Source organism: Camellia sinensis, chromosome 3 (genome assembly GCF_055761805.1).
Source record: "Camellia sinensis isolate YWXY chromosome 3, ASM5576180v1, whole genome shotgun sequence".
Lineage (NCBI taxonomy): Eukaryota > Viridiplantae > Streptophyta > Magnoliopsida > Ericales > Theaceae > Camellia > Camellia sinensis.
The window spans coordinates 96,080,780-96,101,949 of NC_138963.1; the positions used below are offsets into that span (position 1 = coordinate 96,080,780).

General features: G+C 33.1%; 2 protein-coding genes across 2 annotated transcripts; both read right to left on the reverse strand.

Moving 5' to 3' along the window:
- Positions 1-2,521: 2,521 nt before the first annotated feature.
- Positions 2,522-3,968, reverse strand: LOC114274591 (uncharacterized). The gene is made up of 5 exons (XM_028216553.2): positions 3,384-3,968; positions 3,047-3,331; positions 2,894-2,965; positions 2,732-2,797; positions 2,522-2,641 (listed from the first exon to the last, which is right to left on the reverse strand). The coding sequence occupies exons 1-5, from the start codon at positions 3,966-3,968 to the stop codon at positions 2,522-2,524; spliced, it is 1,128 nt and encodes a 375-aa protein (XP_028072354.2).
- A 12-nt stretch (positions 3,969-3,980) lies between these two features.
- Positions 3,981-5,282, reverse strand: LOC114274592 (protein FAR1-RELATED SEQUENCE 6). The gene is made up of 2 exons (XM_082918255.1): positions 4,998-5,282; positions 3,981-4,802 (listed from the first exon to the last, which is right to left on the reverse strand). Exons 1-2 carry the CDS (start codon positions 5,280-5,282, stop codon positions 3,981-3,983), a joined length of 1,107 nt encoding a protein of 368 aa, XP_082774381.1.
- Positions 5,283-21,170: the final 15,888 nt, after the last annotated feature.

A 21,170-nucleotide genomic window follows, 5' to 3' on the forward strand; every position in this document is an offset into this window, starting at 1 on the left:
TGACAAACTTTCAACGATGAATTGATAGAACTTAATAAGAATTAAGTCCAATAATTCAGATATGTTGGTAATTTACCCTAAAGAGTATGGATTAAATTGCAACAAAAAAAAAACATGGTTTGACAGTTATAACAAAATAAATTTTTAATTTTGTCAATTTAAACTCTATTCTTTTGATTTATTTTCAATTTAATTTTTTTTTATCTATTTTCGTCAAGTAAAAATTATGAAAAATAGTATTTCAGTCATTAAACTGAATGAAAAAATATATCTTAGACATTTTATGTACAACTACTTTGATTTTAATAATTAAAATATTATTTTTTTTAACAATTTCACTTAACGGAAATAAAATATTAATATTTAAATTGACAAAATTAAAATTTTAGAATTTATTTTCAATGTAGTTTTTTTTTTAAAAAAAAAAAAATTCCCCAAGAGTATATAATACACCATCATTACTATCATATGACATATATTAATTTCTTAATTTCAAAAATATTATTATTATTTTTTTTAATAATTTTTTTATGAGAATTATGTTTGACCATTTCCCTTCCATTAATCACCAACAATACCATATGGGAAGAAATTCTAATTAAACAAATATATAATTAATTGGAATAAATTATTGGAAAATGTTCTGCTATTACATACAATTTTTTCTAGTGCACTGTTTTGGGATAACAATGATTAATATTGGGTAAGGTAAATTACACAGATTTTTCTTGGATTTAGAAAAAAAATACAATAAATCCTATAATTTTAATATAATTATGTTGATTTTTTTAGTAAGATTAAATTGATTGAAACTAATACAGATAGTGTAAAAACATAAAAAAAAATAACATAAAATATATATTTTGGTATAAAAGCGATGATAATATCATTTTTTAATCTATATGACTAACAATTAATGATGAAAAGAGAGTTAAGTATTTTGTGATTAAAATATTAAAAAATTAAATATAATTATATCAAAATTGTAAAATTTATTATTATTTTTTTTCCAAAATCTTAATAGATAATTTACTCTTAATAATTTGTTGCTCTAACGGCTAATTGGGAATAAAAAAAAAATGCTATAGATCTCAAATAATTTATTAAATTTTCTACCAAACCTCTCATATGATGTGGGGGAATTGGAGATACTGCTGTGCTATAAGGCGCAGAAGTTACTACTGCCCTTTTGTGGGAGATTGTCCCGAGTGTTTTTTGATAATCGGAACCGTTATATTATAGGGCTCGTCGAGTAGATCATCCATGCAAAAAATCAAGTTGATTAGATATCTGTAACTCTATATCCAAAGCACATTTGTTTCTATAAAAATTAACGGTTAACATAATTTTCATAAATTTTTAAAAACAATTAGGACCTAATAATGGGGTTATGAATATTCGATTAACTCGACTTTTTACATAAATTATATTCTTGACGAACCCTATAATATAAACGGTTCAGATCATCGAAAAACACTCGAGACAATCTCCCATAAGGGAGCAACAGTAACTGTTGTGCCTTAAGGTACAGCAGTATCCTTTCTCCTGGGTGTGAGATCCACACAAACCCACATGTGTATGAATCTCACACCTATATGAGAAGTTTGGTAAAAAAAAATTTAATAGATTATTTAATAACTCAAAAAAAATATATCTTAGGTGGGGTTGGGTGTACAAGTGTGGAGTGGCCCCATAATAGAGGACATGAACCCAAATTTGAAAGGCCATCTACCTTCTCATGCAATTAAATGTTTCCTTTTATTGGCCACGCGGCGAACGAGGGAGATTCTGAAGTTCTATTATATCATTTAATGATAAATGATTTATTTTAATTTAAATTAATTATTTTAATTTATCTTCTTATTTCATAGCTATTAGATATATAAAAAAAAAATTCAATTACATGTATAAAATGGAGAGATCACAACCCCCCAGTAATGCTAGGCTTCAGGAAAACCTTCAGGAAAATGTGGGTCCCACCTGGTAAGGAAATAAAAAAAGGAAAAAAAATGAAACGTGATGGAAGAAGTCGTTGACTGAACCTTCCTATTATATCAACAACAAATAGGGTGGGTCCCACCTAGGAAAATAAAAATAATAATAAAATAATAAAAAATAAAAAGAAAAGGAAAAAAGAAAAGAAAAGAAAAGAAAAGTAAAGGAAAGGAAGAAAATGTTGGCTGGAACCTCCATGTTATATCAACAACAAATATTGTAGGGTAGCAATTCAAGTGAATTCCTTTTAGTGAAAACTCACAAAGAATATAATCCAAGAAATAACAAAAAGAATTTATATATTGCCAATATATAATAGTTCAATAACATAAACCTACATCAAAATGACAATACTTCAACATAAGCTTATACCAAAATGACAATGCTTCAACAACTCAACAACATAAGCCTACACAAAATGACAATGCTTCAACATCGGCTTGCCTAGAAGTCATACAAATATTGTCAATGGTAAATTAAAAATAAATTAATATAGGTCCAAGAAACATTGTCATTGGTGACATCTTCAACTTCTTTCATCTTTGTCTCGTTCGGGATTTTCAGATTGTGAGTGCGCCATATCATTCAACATTTTCGTGAAACTTGAATTGCCCAACATCCAAGATTGAGATGGATGATGATGTCCCTACCAAAAAAATAAAATAAAATAAATGACATAAATATTAAATTTTTGTTTAAGCCACGTTAATAAAATACAAAATGGAATATTATGTACTTGGGATGACAAGTGTCCTTGGAGCATGTTTTGTTGCCCGAAACTTGGAGCCAACATTTCAGATTCCTGCAATATAACAAGCACCCATAGAATTATAAATCCAACAATAAACTAACAAAATCTAGCTATAAAAGAAATCAATAAATCCAACAAGTTTCTTACATTGATTTTAATACTCTCTTGTGTACCAAGATCAACAAATCCCATATGTGAAGGCGCACTAAATTCAGATTGCTACAAAATATAAAACTTGAAAGTTAACAAAATAATAGCTTATCAGTTAATGGCAAATTCATGCATGAGATATTTTCACACCTCTATATTTCCTTGGCTGCTGGTGCTAGTGGTCTTTGTCTTTGTCTTGGTCTTCACTCTTTGCTTCTTTTTAATAGTTTTTTCAAGCATAAACTGTTTCCTTTTACATGGTGGCCTCCCTTTTTGATAGACAACGATTGGATCAAGTATGGTTGTGCTCTCCTTTGAATTTAAGACACCATCCCCATATGAGCTTGAAGCATTCTGAGTACTCATAGAACCAAACTTGTTACTTCCACTAACAACATCAACTTCTTCTTTCAACTCCCCTTTTAGTTCACGTAACTGTTCAACCACTATCACACCTATTGTCACAACTAGTTGCCAAATCAGCCACCTCATTGAAGACATTGAACATTTTATCATAGCGACGTGCTTCAGGCTTAATAGAAGAGTTGTCATAACTGATATGCACTTTAGTGTGACATCTTTTCACATTTTTGTTCCATCTTCTTAAAATATACTTGTCTGGCATTTGATGAATCCTTTTTTTCATGAGCACTGCAATTTGATGCCTACACACTATTCCCCTAAACTCAAACAACCGACAACTACAATTTGTTTCAGAGCTGTCCTCTTTCAAATATACTGTGAAAGTTGCAAGTCTAAGGCTTTCTCCAAAGGGAACATCTTCACTTACTTCATACACAGAAAAATTAAGATCTTCTGAACACAGAGACAAATTGCAATAAATCTTTCCTACAACCTCCTGTTGGAACTCTTTGAATTTTGCAATTGTGTAAGCATTTTGAAATTGCTTTTCAAATGGATATTGAGTTATGCATGGGATGTATGAGTTGAGAGAATTGAATTCTTCACCATTTTCATTTTCAACCTTCTTTGCCATAGCATTTTCATATTGCTCCACAAATTGTTTCAAAGTGGTTTTTGAGTTAATATACCCATCAAAGAATGCGTGCATGCTTTCACTACGCTATGTGGTTGACATTCCTGCCCAAAAAATGTCTTTGACAAACGTAGGTACCCATCGATGTCTTTCCTCATACAACCTAAGTAACCAATCATTGCTATGAAGTTGATACTCCTCAATGAACTTACCCCAATTTTCTTCAAATTCTTCTGTTGTTAATGAATCATAAACTGCATTCTGAATACCAAATTTTATTGCTTCATATTCCTTGTATCCTCTCAATTTTTCAGGCAATTTTTTCATAATATGCCACAAACACCATCGCTGACGCGCATTAGGGAAAACAATCTCTGTGGCTTTTTTCATGGCTTTGTCTTGATCTGTAATAATAGCATTGGGAGGGCATCCAAACATGCATGCAAGCCAAGACTGAAATAGCCATGTAAATGTCTCTGTGTCTTCATGTGAAATGAGTCCACAACCCAACAATGTTGACTGTCCATGATGGTTCACACCAACAAATGGGGCAAATGGCATATCATATTTATTTACCAAGTATGTTGTGTCAAATGTGACCACATCCCCAAACTCTTTAAATGCTGCTCTACTCCTCGCATCGGCCCAAAATACATTTTGTAATCGACCATTTCCATCCAAATCCATGACATAAAAAAAGTCTGAATTATCACCTTGCATTTTCACAAAATAATTATACATTGCAGTGGCATCTCCTTCCTCAAGTCGTAAACGATGAACTTTGTCTATATGATTCCTACAATCTTTTTCTAAATATGACAACTTCTCACGCCCTCCAGCTTCCAACACAAGTGAAGTGAAATTTTTGTTCATCCTAATCCCCGCTCTATCATTTAATTCAAGTCTCATCTTCACATGCGGCTCAAGTATCCTATTTTACTTGAAAAAACGAGATTTGGTTGGACTCATTTTATGGTTATGCTCAAGTACTAAGGATCGCAATAGCCACATTCCATCGGGTTGTAGAATTGCATTAATGCAAGCTTTGCATCCCGTTCTTGTTTGTGGCCGTAATTTAACTGGATTGCTTGTTTTGATTATTGCCTTCCCAGCACGAGTACAAGCAAGAGTTATATATTTTTTCTCCCCATCGCCTCCCTTTTTACAATTTTTCTTAGACACCGCAAAACCATTTTTCTTCCCATATGTTGCATAATATTCATAAATTTCATCACTTGACTTAAACATCATTCCCACCTTAGGATCCTCAGTTTCAACTTCTACATTTTCAGTTTCGACTTCTACATTTTCTGTTTCCTCCATTTCATTCTCAATATTAATTTCATTAATGCCCTCACTTGAAGAACCACTCCATATTTCTTCATCCATATCTCTACAATATATATATATATATATAACAAATTAAAAAGTTCTTCAACAAAAATAAATAAAAAGGCAATAAATAAACAGGAATTAATTTAGTTCTTAAACAAAAATAAATAAACAACCAATAACTAAACTGAGGCTATTTAAAAATAATAATTTGTGCCTTGAAATATATACATTGGTGGTATAAGGCATCAAAAATTTTCAAAATTGAACAAAAACCCCCAAAATTTAACCTATGCAATTTCTAGGCTTTCATACATGAAACAAAGTAAATCCACAAAATCTCATTGAAAGATTCAAATTTAGAGATAACAGAAATTAAAATGAAAATTGAGTTATGTAACCTATGCAATCCACAACATCTCTTTCATTGAAAGATTCAGAGACAACAAAAATTTTCAAAAGCCCCAAAATTCAAAATTCTAGGGTTTGAAAAAAATAATCCCAAAATCGCACAAAGAAGGTAGGATACAAAATCAAGCTTGGTAAAACAACTACAAACACTCAGATTTTGGTTGCAAATCTTACCTTCGGTGTTCTTGCAAGAATGGTGGGATTAGAGACTGAAATCGCAGCAAAAATCTGAGAGTGACGGAGAAATCAAACGGAAATCTCAGCAGTTACGGAGACATCGACGGCAGTGACCGGCGGCAGCAAGCTTACGGGTGAGAGCTGAGCGAGAGAGTGGTGAGAGAATTGAAACGTGAGCTAGAGTGGCGAGAGAGTTGAAACGTGAAAGAGTTGAAACATGAGACTCAGAACTTTTTTTTATTTCTTAAACTAGCAATTTCCTTGCCAGGTGGGACCCACCTTTTCCTGAAGGTTTTCCTGAAGCCTTTTCCTGAAGACTAGCATTACTATAAATAAAAAAGTGGCGCTAATAGCCATCACCATTTTTCTAAAATTATAACTTTAATTAAAATTATTATAATAAACACAAATTGAAATAAATACCTACTCTTAAAAAATAAAAAAATAAAAAAATAAAAATAAAAACTCAAAATTGAACACCCAACTCTATCAAACCAAATTAATCACTCAACTCTCATGGTCTACCATTATTATTCATTGTCATTGTATTCTTGAGCACCTACATTGACAAAGACTAATTAATACATTGACAAATGTGATTTACCATATTATCGGGTGAATTAAACTAAAATTACAAAACTTATAGGAGAAAACGTATTAATTTTTTTTTATCATAAATGTAATATTTGTAATTTATTATTATTTTCTATTTTATTTTATTTTATTTTTTTGCTAATTAAACTATGATATGAATTTTTTTATTTCTAATAACCTAGAACACAATTAAAATTATAAAAATAATTTCAAAAATGTTAAAACTTAATTGATTCTAAATTATTACTTTTATATATTTTAAACAAATCTTATGCTATTATTTAATTTTTTTATTGTTTATTTATGTATGTGCATAGTATAGATATTGTGATAGTATATATTTATATTAGCGACTGGGTATACGCAATGCTTGTGGAAACTCGTTTGAAGTTATAATATGAAATTCATATATTTTTTTTCTTCTAACAATGCACATATAAATCATATGATAATTATGTGCAATATAACATTTAATATTAATGTATTTGATAAATTAAAAATGGGTGATGCACCACTAAATCTCAAATCTTTATCTTATGACCCATTTGGTCCTATATTTTATCTTATGATCTAATTAGTCCCAATGGGTGATGCACCACTAAATCTCAAATCTTTATCTTATAACCCATTTGGTCCTATATTTTATCTTATGGTCTAATTAGTCCCAAGCTAATGTCAATGACAAAATACCTAGTGTTACACTATGTTTTGCGCACCCCAACGTGGTATTGGCTGTAATGCCCAAAACTCTGTAGATGTTTGTTTTCCCTCCAAACAAACATCAACAAAACATAATCAAAACCATCGACAACATCAAACATTAAAACATCAACAAACATCAAATATCAACAAAACATTATCAAACACATCAACAACATCAAACATTAACAAAACATCATCAAACATCATCAAAAAAATTGTGAACATCATCAACATCAACAAATATCATCAACAAACATCAACAACAAAATTGTGATCACCATCAACATCAACCAACATCATCAAACATTCGAACATCATTTCCCTCAAATCAGATCCATGATGGCAAAGGTGTTGAGTCTCCGCCTTATTTCACTATCTCCTCACAGCGAGGCCACACGGCAGCGGCCTCTTCCACAATCGCGCCTCTGCCGCCGCAGCCACCAAGGCCTCGCCAAACTGCTCTCTCCGCCAACCTTGTTTTTTTTTTTTATTTTATTAATAATAATAATAATAATAAACTATTAATATACACAATAAACTATTAATATAAATAATCAAAAAATCAAAAAAATTAAAAAAATTAAGACTATTATTTTTTTAAAATAATTTTTTTTTTATGAACATTGAATTGTTTTTTTAAAAAAAAAAAAACACACACACACACACACACACACACACAAAATTAAGCAAACAAACAAACCAATTTTCTGAAAACATAAATTATAAACACACAAACACAAACGTTGATATAAACCAAGAAAAATAATAATCAGTTTTTTTTTTTTTGTTTTGTTTTTTTTCTTTAAGAAGATAACACAATGAAACATTTCATTTTCTATAAAAAAAAAAATTTATAGAAAGTATAATTAACAGTATTACAGAAAAAAATACAAAAATAAAATCCAAGACACACATTTTACATGATTTTTTTAAAAGCACTGAATTCTTGTGATGTCCTGGGTCTTGAACTTGACTAGCATGGAGTAGTAAGTTAGTATGCATTACTTTCAGTGTTTTGTTTATTGTACTGGGTCGTTGAGATTCATGTTCTACTCATTCTTAACCTCTCTTAACATTTCCGGGTTAAAATTTATGAGTTTTGGGTGTTGGAACCTGTTTTGGGATGCAAAAATCTTCAAGATATTGAGAGGGCTTTTTACACCAAATCGAAGAGGGCGACGAAGGTTATGTTTACACCGATTGACTCAAGTTTTCATCGACGTTGAACTTTAGGGTTTTCATTTTCTTCCTCTTCCAAGCTTGAGGTAGGAATAATCTTTGAGTTATATATATGTTTTTACAAGTCTATACTTGTTTGGAGTATTTCATACATATTTGGATTATGATTTTGGTTGATGAGCCCTAGATGATATTAAAAGTGGATTTTCTTTATTTTTCCTAAAGCTTTTAAGAATATGAGTTATGTTATAAAGTGTGGGTGTTATTTTGAAAAAATCTTTTCAAAAATGCAACAAAACCTAGTTTTTGTGAAAACCCTTGGATATTTTGGGAAAAAGTTGAGGTCTTATGAAATTTATGCTTAGTGAATTGTTATGTGAAGAAATGATAGAGAAATTTCTATAACTGTATCAAATGAGAAATTTCATGGATGAATGAGAATTATTGATTTTAAAGCTTATTGTTAGTTTGTCTTGGAAAACCAAGTTTAGGAAATGATGTTTAACATGTGGAGAATACATGTATATTGATATTGTTATATTATCTTTTGGAATTATATTATGATATTATAATGATAAGAGATGTGAGAATTTGATCACAATGGAAGATTGTGTAGTGGGATTGAAAAATGGAACTATATTGATGCATTGTTATATTTTGCATTGTCATTCCATTAATCATTGTCATAATTGATTTTGAATCTTGCATTGAAAAATTATTCCCTTGAGAAAGAAATTATTTTGTGAAACAAAATCATTTTGATTTGTTTTGGGGTAAATACGTTGGTAAGTCCGGATAGGGGGTGTAGTTGATATTGATTAAGTTGGCATGTGTCACGACCCAAACTCACCCCTATAAGTTTAGCGTTATAATCGGCCAGTAATCTTTAGATTACCAAAGGCCTCTGAACAGATTAACACATAATAAGGGGTTGCGGAAGCAAATATATAAAACATACATAGTCCATTGAGCTGTACAGACATACATGAAGCAGAAATTTAAAACTTTATATGCACACATGTGACGTCATAATCACATTAGTCTTACGTCACCCACAAATACAGATAAAACCAAAATGGGACTTAACCCAGTACACAGATAAGTAGAAACTTGTTTAAAATTCACGAAAAGAAAACAAGGTCTTAAACTTAGTTCACAAAACATGGCCACTTGACTTTTTCCAGAACCTCCTCGGGAGGCATAAAGGTTGGCCGACAAAACAGAATTCCAAGCAATCATCACTGAGCCTGGTCACGCACTTGATCACCTACATATATAAAACAATACAGTGAGCTGGAGCCCAGTGAATCATAACAGAGTAAAGGTTTTAATGAACGGTGTCCATAACAAATTTAGAAATCAGAATTCAAATTCAGAAACAGATTCATATTCATATTCATTTTTAGAGTTCACATATCCCATATGATTATACATGGTACATCCATTAATGCTAACAAATCCGATGACCCATAAAGGGACTGCCATAAAGGCAGTTCGATGACTCATGTGTACAGAGACGTTTCAGATGACCTGTAAAGGAATGGTCATAAAGGCATTCCGATGACCCATAAAAGGACGCATATCGTATGATGCTAAGGATGCCACGAATACATTTCAGAAACTTGGACAATCAATCATTCATACAAAACATAGCATTTTAGAAAACTGATCATTTCACATCATCAGAAAATAATTAAAGTTAAACATAACTTTATAGAGTTATTACTCACAGATAGCTCCAATAGCACAACAGATAAAGCAGACGAATTAAATAGTCTATGATGCGTGACCTACACAGCACATAGTAGATACATATTGAAACACACATTCGGAAAACACTGAACTTATTTCTTTTCTATCTTGGTATGTTTCTAATCCTTATCCTCGTTACTATATCTTAACTAAGGCTTAAGAATGCCTAAGATGCAATGAGGATGCTAAAATACAAGTTGAAATACTTAGTCAAATTTTCAAAAACAGGGCAGTCCGCTCGAGCGCAACTTCTTTCGTTCGAGCGGTCTGCATAGTCTGCAAAAGTACTGGTTGCATGATTTTTTCGCTCAACGGACGCTCGACGGTTGCTCAAGCACAAGATTGAGTAAAAAGAGTTCTCCGCTCGAGCGCAACTTCGGTCGCTTGAGCGGTCTGCAAAGTCTGTAAAACTTATAGGAGCTCTCATTTTACGCTTGAGCATAACTTCAATCGCTCGAGCGAAAGGTCAAAAATAAGGATGGTCACTCCAGCGCAAATTCTGCCGCTCGAGCCAACCCCAAAATTCTGCAAAAGTACTGAGAGCTCGCATTCTTCGTTCGTGTGCAGACTCCACCGCTCGAGAGGAGGGTGCAAATTCTAGAATTTCCAGATTGCAGTTCAAATTCAAAACTCAACTTCAAGACTTCAAAACACATCCTTTTGGGCCCAAAACTTGAGAAAACATATGTAAACTTGTAAAACATTATGAATTCAAAATCATTTTGCAAAATCAAAGCCCAAAAGCTTTGCCAATCGTGCAAAATCAAACTTGAAACTCCAATTGTATTACATGCATGAAGTGGTATGAACTTTAATCTTCCAAAACATAACCAAGTGATATAAAATAGCATAAAACTTGATGAATTTTTAAAACCAAGGTAAAACAATGACATGCATGAAAGAATTACTTGAAATCAACTCCAAAATGCTATGGAATATGCATACATATATGCCTAGAGTTTTAATTTTCCAATCTTATCTCAATTCTTGCATTAATCAACTTAGTTCTCTTGAATCCACATGTTAAGTGACTCAATTACATCTAGAGGCTTGAATTCTTACCTCAAAGCCTTGAATTTCCAAGTGTTGAAGCCTAATCTTTCAAATTCTCTTATATTCTTCAACAATTTCTAGCAATTCTCCATTTTCTTATTGATCTCTCTCTCTCTTTCTTACATTTGTAACTTCAAGAATGATGAAATGAGAGTGTAAAGTGTATTCTACAGATCACTTGTGCCTTATGTAGGCTTGATTAATGAAACTTAATTAATTTGAGTTAAGAATTAATCAATTATGATTACTTTATATTAATTATTTGATTTCGAATCGAATTTCAATTGAACCTACCATAATTGTCTAAAAATTCCAAATGACACACAAACCAAGTCAATTTCATGATCAGATGTTGATAAGCCCTTCAATTCATATAATGAAACAGAAACATAGATATATCTTTCTACACCAAACAAATATAAACACAAATGACACAATACACATGTAATTAATGTAGAATTTCCTCTTAATTACTTATTAGGCACGCTTAATCATAGTTTAACAGTTAATCACGGATCGGGATTGTTATAGCATGAGTGTCCATGGTGAAAGACCGAAAACACGAGCGGATGAGGTATCACGTGCTGTCCGATTAGCAACTGGTAAAGTGGAGATTGGTAGTGCTTGTTATGCCTACTTGCAAACGCCAACCTAGGGATTACCTGAGTCATATTTACCATCCCTTGAACTACATTAAAGTTGTTGAATTGTCATGTTTTCAAATTACACGAAGCACAAGATTTTCAAAAGTTAGAGATATATATTTTGAGCATAGCATGGCATATCCATTCATCTTAGGAGACTATATAAAATGTATATACTTTGTTAAGATTTTCTATTGGGTTTTGTGCTCACCCTATGGGATTTTGTGTAGGAAAGGATGTGGTGATCCTGCCGAATTAAAGACGTGGAATGTGTTTTCAGAGCACAAAACTCTTTCCTTTTGTTGTAATTATTTTGACAAGCCAAGGCTTTATATGTATGGGTGTGAAGACCATTATTTTGTGTAACCGAGCATAAGTTTTGGAAATTGTAGCCCTTGAGGGCATTGAATTGTACTTGACATATTGTATCACATGCTATAGATTCATATTCTAGGAATGTTGTGTGGAATATTTTTTTGTAAATCTCTAGAGTTTAATGAATACAAATATTGGTGATTTGATGATAATGTCAATGTTAAGGTTTTATTTTTCGTATACATTAAGCAATGGAAGTTATTGATTTGGAAACAAGTTAATGTAATTAGAAGTTATTGAGTTTATATTGTGTTATTTTTGGGGGGGCGTTACAGTTTTATTTTAAATAACACAAACACAAAATTAAGTAAACAAACGAATCAAATTTTTAAAAATTGAATTTATACACACACAAAAAAAAAACAAATAAACAAATAAAAGCTTAAAAAAGTGAAATATGAAAAAATCCCAAAATGTTTTAAGTCTAAGTAAGTCTAAAAAATTACGGACAGTTGTGATAGTGCAAAACTATTTAAAGAAGCATGCACAAATACGAAAATAAAACATTTTTTTCTTTAAAATTCTAAAAAAAAAATTGAAAACATGAAATTAAACAAACAAACAAACAAACCAATTTTATTGAAAACATAATTATTATTTTTTTTAACACACATAAAATTGATCAACCAAACCAACCATTTTTTTGAAAACATAAATTATAAACACACAAACACAAAAAAAAGAACACTGATTTTTTTTATAAAAAAAAATACACACACACACAAATTAAGTAAGCAAACAAACCAAATTTTTAAAAACTGAATTTATACACAAAAACAAAAACAAAAATGTCACACCCCAAAATTCGGACAATTAAATATTAAATTAGGACTAACCCCAATAATATTCCATCATCCAAATCTTAGGGGTGAAACAAACAAAAAAAAAAAACTAAACGCCAACCAAACCATCCATCATAATTGCATAACTAACCAATATCTCAAAATTCAGGCAGCAACAACCAGTCAAAACAACTTAAATAAAGTACGGTTACAAACCACGCCAAATTATTCCAATACTAAAGTCATTAAAAAAAAATAATAAATACATAAACTAATATCAACCCTAAGCTCAAGAAAATAAAAGAGGTCCAAACGACATGTCCTACGATCATAGTTATTCCTTGTCACCACCATAGCCTCAACTAATCCTGCAAAGGAAGCTCGGCTGTGCTCAAACAGAACGCACCCGAGTTCCCAAGCGACAAAATAGGTCAGTATACAGGTATACTGGTATGAGTACAAGATTTAACACCCACGTGTCCACCAGACACAAACAAAAATAAATTTAATTCTTATTACGGGACAAGACAAATAGTTCCAACCACATCGAGACGAATGGGTAGTTTCCCGAGATACAGTAGCATTTAATTTCTTGTCCGTGCACAATGAAATATAAATTAATTATAAAATAAACAAAATAGAAATAAAAATATGGTGGGTCAGCCCTGCATTAAAAAGTTAGTAAGACCCACCATCCTACAAAAAAATAAAGTTAGTATAATTTAGTCATAAGTAACTTGCTGAAGAAATATAAAAAATACACCGTTTCATGCTTAAATAATTTGAATTGAGTAAAACTCAAAGAACAAAAGTTGTATAGAATCAAATTTCCTAAAAGACATCGATAACGAATTTAACAGAAACTGAACAGGTTGAGAGTAAAATTTGATAGAAGAACCTAGACGGAATTTAATCGAAAAACTTGAAGTTGAAAACGAACAAAAACTGCCCTAAGATGATTTGTTTCAGAAAAAGTTCAAAACATAAAAAGTGTGCAAAATAACGTTTTACTTCAATTTACGTGAAACCAATAAAAATGAGCTCGTTTCGTGAGTTAAAACAGCTTCTAAAATCTGCATTGCTAAAATGAATCAAAACTACAATAACTAAGATCATTCGATTATAAGTTCTAATCGATTTTTTTAATAAAAAGTCTAAACACAAAAGTTATCTAGAATCACGTATACATGCATCTGCTCAAATTTCATAATTTATCGAGATCGTTTATTATTTTTCAGGATATACAAATCAACACAATTCACATTATACCAATAAACTTGTAATTTAATTCTTTGTACCTTAACTCCACCACTTCGGCCTCCACTTCCGGCCTACACATATATCTCATGTGTTTCCCGTATACCTAACACCGCTCCGAAGCTAAACTTGTATGAGAATATCGTCCCGAGTTTGACCCACACTCCCTGGATGGTTAGCATATACGTACACGCGTAAATCAAAGCACTCGTCTATTCATGGGAACGAGGCAACAATATAGATATACAAAACATTTCACTCATGAGAACAATATAACAATGCCAAGCCTAAGGCATTCAAATAAATCTCATAATCCTCACTTTTTTTTATACACTCTTTCTCGCCATCACTCAAATAAAACAACAATCCATGAAGTCATGGTGGAGTATAAGGAATTTATCTATAGGTTGCTAATTAATTTTAATTTCATATAACCATGAGTGTTATTTCAACCATAAAATAAATCCATATAAAAACTCTAAATCTTGCATACACAACTAATCAAAATAATTAAAATCAATCAAATATCTAAAAGTCCTAAACCTTGCATATACAACTAATCAAAATAATTAAAATCAATCAAACATCTAAAAATCCTAAACCTTACATACACAACTAATCAAAATAATTAAAATCAATCTATCATCTTTATGTAAAAACATAATCAAACTAACATCAAATAAATAAAAACAACGAATTAAACATAAATCAAGGGAAGTAAGGTTTGTACTCACAATATTTTTTTAAAGATCAAAGAAATATTTAGAGAATTAATGGAGCCACCAAAACAAAACCCTAACCCTTTCTTTTTCTTCCATCTCCTTTTTTTTCCTTGCCGCCGTCTCTCTGTTCTCTCCCAATTTCTTTGATTAATCTCTCTCTCTCTCTCTCTCTCTCTCTCTCTCTTTCTTCCCCTCCTACGGCTGCTGATGGAAAATCTTCTACCAAAAAGTGATTAAAAACTAACTGACTACTTATATTATATTATATATATAATAACCTAATTTCCTATTATATTATACAAATAAATCACATATATAAATATATATATACATATATATCTTTTATAAAATTTATATCAATAATTTCTTTTTTAATATATAAATATAAATATAAATATTCAGATTAATTATATATAATTAACTAACACATCAAATTAATTAAATGCCAAGTTAAATTCTTATATAACTACACAATTAATAAAGCCAAAAATAAAATCAAGTAATCATAAATAAATAAAGACTTATGAAGAAATAAGGGTCGCTACAATATACACACCTCAAAAGAATCCCGTCCCGAGATTCGATAGGAGAGAGTACTAAACAAAAAGTTCCGGGTGCATACACTGAACTTTCTCTTCTAATTCCCAAGTGATATCATTCTCATCCTCGCTCCATTGCACTTTAACCAAGTGCACTTTCTTGCGCCGCAACTGCTTTACATCCCAATCTAGAATAGTAACCGGTCGCACCACATACGTTAGACCATCACTAATCTCTAGCACTTTTGGTGATACTACTTGGGAAGGGTCTTGCATGTCACCACCCGCTCCCCGTACCCAAGGGTTAAGTATCGTGATGGCCAGTAACTGAAGTTACCTCCGGCCAAATCATAAACAAATCAAATAACGCGAGCGAAAGTAATATTTAAATAAGGATACCAAAATAATCATCGGAGTTTCTATTTTTATTACAAAATATATTGACCAAAAAGGCCGATATTTACATAGAAAAATATCATAAAAGTTCTGTGTGTGTCTAATCCGTAGCCTCGCATTTAAGACTTTCCAAAAGCTATTCCTGAATTGTATTGTTTCCTAAAAATTGGTAAACAACTATAAGCACATGACAGAGTGAGAAATATTATACTAAGAGTATAAGGGCATAAAATTCACCATGAATAATTATTGGCTAAAAAGAGTTTGATATTAAAATGCATCATATATAATACGGAGATCATTTAACATATAATACGAAAATCATTTGACATACTACATAAATTACGTAAACAACTATAACCACGATACATAACGGAACAGAACAGGGGTCACTAAGTGACAATCACTACAGGGGCCAATGGATGCATGACAAATACGGGATCACAAAGTGGTCAAACAGGGGCCAATGGTTATTTAAGTCTCCCAAGGCGTGGGACTCCCGTGGTGGTACTTACAAAACATAATTTTTGTAAGGTCATAGTCAAATGTTCTTTAAAATATAAACAGACATATCCATGGGTTTCCTTTTAAGCAAATAGGGTTCAGAAATAAAACCACGTAACTGAAACCTTTATAAAACATAACTTTTATTAATATACTAATAAAACATAACTTGGGTAAAATAGATTTTGATAAGTCAAAACATACGTAAAATACATTTTGGTAACTCAAGGTATAATATAACTCACCTTAACTTTAATACCTCACTCTTTCATTCCACCACCAAAGACCCTTTCAGCTTCCATTATTTTTTTCCTCACTTTTCTCTACTTTCTCTCTTACTTTTCCTTTCTTTCTTTTTCCCTTACGGAGTCAACTTCTCCCTATTTATACAAATTCAATTCGTGAGCCCCAAGCCAACTGCCACGTGTCACTTTCTTATTAATCTCCATTAATTTGAACTTATCTAAATTAATTGAAACTTATCTAAACTTAATTATTTATTTATATTTTGACCCCTAAATTTTTAATAATTATATTATTTTACAAAATTACACACAATAACATATAATAAATTATATATTTTCCCTAACTGTGATTAAATAATATTAGTATAAATTCTACAGAATAATTTAAAATCTGGGTTGTTACATTGCATACACTTCCGCAATAAAGATACATAGAACACGTTGTGAATCATAGCTAAAGTAGGTGGTAGGGCTAATTTCTAAGCCACATTACCAATCTTCTCAGTGATCTCATATGGTCCAACAAATCTAGGTGCCAACTTTCCCTTCTTTTCGAACCGCATGATATCCTTCATCGACGAGACCTTCAAAAATACGAAATCTCCCACATTCAACTCAACCCCCTTATGTTTTCTATCAATGTAACTCTTCTGACGACTCTGTATAGTCTTAATACGTTCCCGAATAATGTTTACCTTCTTTGTGGTCTCTCTCACCAACTCTAGCCCTAACAACGGCGCATTTCCTACCTCTATCTAACAAGCAGGTGATCGACATGGCCTCTCATACAAAAGGTGCCATCTCGATACTTGAGTGATAGCTATTATTATAAGCAAACTCCAACAATGGCAGGTGTTCTTCCCAACTACCACTAAAATCGAGGACATAAGCTCTCAACATATCCTCTAAGATCTGATTTACTCGCTCAGTTTGCCCATCTGTCTAAGGATGATAAGCCGTGCTCAAGTCTAACCTAGCACCCAAAGCATGCTGAAAACTCACCCAAAACTCTGCCACAAACAACGGATCACGATCCAAAACTATAGAAACTGGTGCGCCATGAATTCGCACCACCTCCCGAATATACAGCATGGCAAGTTTATCCGCAGTTCGGTAAACACTGATAGAAATAAAATGAGCAGTCTTGGTGAGTCGATCCACTATCACCCAAATAGATTCGTTGCCTTGCTTAGACCGCGGCAATCCATCCACGAAGTCCATAAAGATGTACTCCTATTTCCAAGTAGGAATTTCAAGAGGCTGCAAAAGTCCAAACGATCGTTGGTGTTCTGCCTTAACCTATTGGCACACATAACATCGAGAAACATACTCTCTTACGTCTTTCTTCATACCTTCTCACCAAAACGTCCTCTTCAGGTCATGATACATCTTAGTCCCACCAGGGTGAATGGTATATCGGGACCTATGGGCATCATCCATAATCTCTTTCCTCAATTTAACAATGTTCGGTACACACAACCTGCTCTTAAATCACAATCCTCCATCTGAGTCCACTGACCAATCAGTAGAACAATCATCAATCAAATCCACTACAAGGTCATCGAGCTTGCTAACGAGAAACCCATCTAAATTCTGCATTTGACGAACTTTGCCCAGTAATGTCGGCTGCACAGTCAAACTACCAATGTATGCCCTCTCAGCACTCTATGTTGGTTGAACATCATACATCGAAATTAACTCCAAGGACTTCCATTCTTGAATCATCAAAGAAGCTATCATCCCATGTTGTTGACTAAGTGCATCTGCGACCACATTTCCTTTCCTCGGGTGATAAAGAATCTCGAAATCATAACTACTGACGAATTCAACCCACCTCTGTTGCCTCATGTTCAACTTTTTTTGAGAAAAGAGATATTTGAGGCTCTTGTGATCTGTGTACAACTCAAAGTGCTCCCCAAACAAGTAGTGTCGCCACACTTTCAACGCAAAAACAACTGCTGCCAACTCTAAGTCATGAGTAGGGTATCGTCTCTCATGAGGTTTTAACTGTCGAGAAGTATAAGATACAACCTTCTGATACTGCATCAACACACAACCAAGTTCCACTCGCATCAGTAAACACTATTAACTTTTCCTCTTGTACCGGTATAGTTAACACCAGAGCTGTAGTCAACCGCTGCTTTAACTTCTGAAAAGCTTTCTCACAATCATTTGTCCATACAAACGTCACATTCTTGCGGGTCAACTTAGTCATGGGTACTGTAATAATGGAAAACTTCTCTATAAATCTCCTGTAATAACCAGCTAGTCCTAAAAAACTTCTCACATCTGTAGGGTTCGTAGGCTGCTTTCATTCTTTGATCGCAACAACTTTCTACCCAAAAATTGAATTTCTTTCTCCCAAAAGTGACACTTACTGAACTTAGCGTATAACTGCTGCTTCGTCAAAGTCTGCAACACGACTTTTAAGTGTTCTCTGTGTTCCTCTTCATTCTTATAATACACTAGGATATCATCTATGAAGATAATCACAAACTTATCTAGATACAGTTGAAAAATTCTGTTCATCAAGTCCATGAAGTAGGCAAGAACATTGGTCAAACCAAAAGGCATTACAGGAAATTTGTACAACCTATACCGGGTCTGAAAAGCAGTAAACGGTATACTTTCCTCTGACACACCCATCTGATAATAACCCGTTCTGAGATCAAACTGAGAGAACATGGCTGCTCCCTTCAACTGATCAAACAAGTCATCAATTCTAGGTAGCGGATACTTGTTCTTGATAGTCACCTTGTTTAGCTCCCTGTAATCTATGTGCATACGAAGAGTGTCATCTTTCTTAAAGACGAAGATCGCAGGTGCTCCCAACGGGGAGTTACTTGAACGAATGAACCCTTTCTGATGCATCTCTTCCAGCTGTTTTTTCATCTCCACAAGCTCTTTAGGCACCATTCTGTATGCCGCCTTAGAAATCGGTGCAGTTCCTGGCAATAGGTCAATGCGAAATTCTATTACCCGTTGAGGTGGAGGTCCATGTACCTCCTAAAATACATCCTCAAACTCACGCACCACATCTACCTCACTAATATCTTGCTTAGGGATTTCTACCGAGCACAGAAAACTCGTCATCACCGACTCTTCTCTATCGCTAGAAGTGTGGGTAAGCTGTGGCATACCAGGAATATCTATATTTACAGTCTTTTTAGCACAATCTAGAGTCACAAAGTGTTTTCGCAGCCAATCCATACCCAAAATAATTGTAAACACCTCAAACCCTAAAACAATTAGGTCTGCATACAAGACCTTGCCCGCAAAGTCAATCTCAAAATCTTTACACATGACATAAAGAGTAACTACCCCTCCTAAAGGGGTCTCAACACGAATAGGTCTAGACAAGGAGGTAGTTACAATACATTCTCTTTCCACAAACTATCCAGATATAAAAGAATGAGAGGCACCAGTATTAAAAAAGTACTCTAATGGGTTCTTGAAAGAGATTAAAAGTACCTTGCACTTTTTCAGTTCCTGGTATCGCTGCAAATGCCCTGGCTGGAGCTGCCTGACCCTGTCGTGCCTGTTGTCTCTGAGGGCAATCCTTGATTATATGCCCCAACTGCTGACACCCAAAACACTTCCTATTGATCGGTTGAGGTGCTACTTGTCTGATAGGTGGGGGACCCTCTAACTGAGGTACGGGAGGACGATAACCTAACTGTGGCACTTGCTGCCGCTGTCCTTGATAACCCTGTAGGCGCGGACCACCCTGTCTTTGAAAATAGTACCCCTGGGTTTGGAAATTGCCCTGAGGCCAGAAATTACCCTGAGCTTTGAAATTTCCCTGACTACCCTGTTACTGTGGCCTCTGAAACTGCTGACCCCTATGCCTTTAATATTTGGACAATAAAATATTAAATTAGGACTAAATCCCAATCAATATTCCATCATCCAAATCCTATGGGTGAAACGAAAAAACTAAACGCCAACCAAACCATCCATCATAATCTCATAACTAACCAATACCTCAACATTCAGGTAGCAATAACCAATCAAAACAACTTAAATAAAGTACGGTTACAAACCATGCCAAATTATTCCAATACTAAAGTCATTAAAAATAATAATAAATACATAAACTAATATCAATCCTAAGCTCAAGAATACAAAAGAGGTCCAAATGACATGTCTTGCGATCATAGTTATTTCTTGTCACCACCATAACCTCAACTAATCTTGCAAAGGAAGCTCAGCTGCGCTCAAACAGAATGCACCCGAGTTGCCAAGAGACAAAACGGGTCAGTATACAGATATACTGGTATAAGTACAAGATTTAACACCCACGTGTCCACCAAACACAAACAAAAATACATTTAATTCTTATTACGGGACAAGACAAGTAGTTTCAACTGCACCGAGACAAATGGGTAGTTTCCCGAGATACGGTGGCATTTAGTTTCTTGTCCATACACAACGAAATATAAATTAATTATAAAATAAACAAAATAAAAATAAAAATATGGTGGGTCAGCCCTGCGTAAAAAAGTTAGTAAGACCCACCATCCTGCAAAAAAATAAAGTTAGTATAATTTAATCATAAGTAACTTGCTGAAGAAGTATAAAAAATACACCGTTTCATGCTTAAATAATTCGAA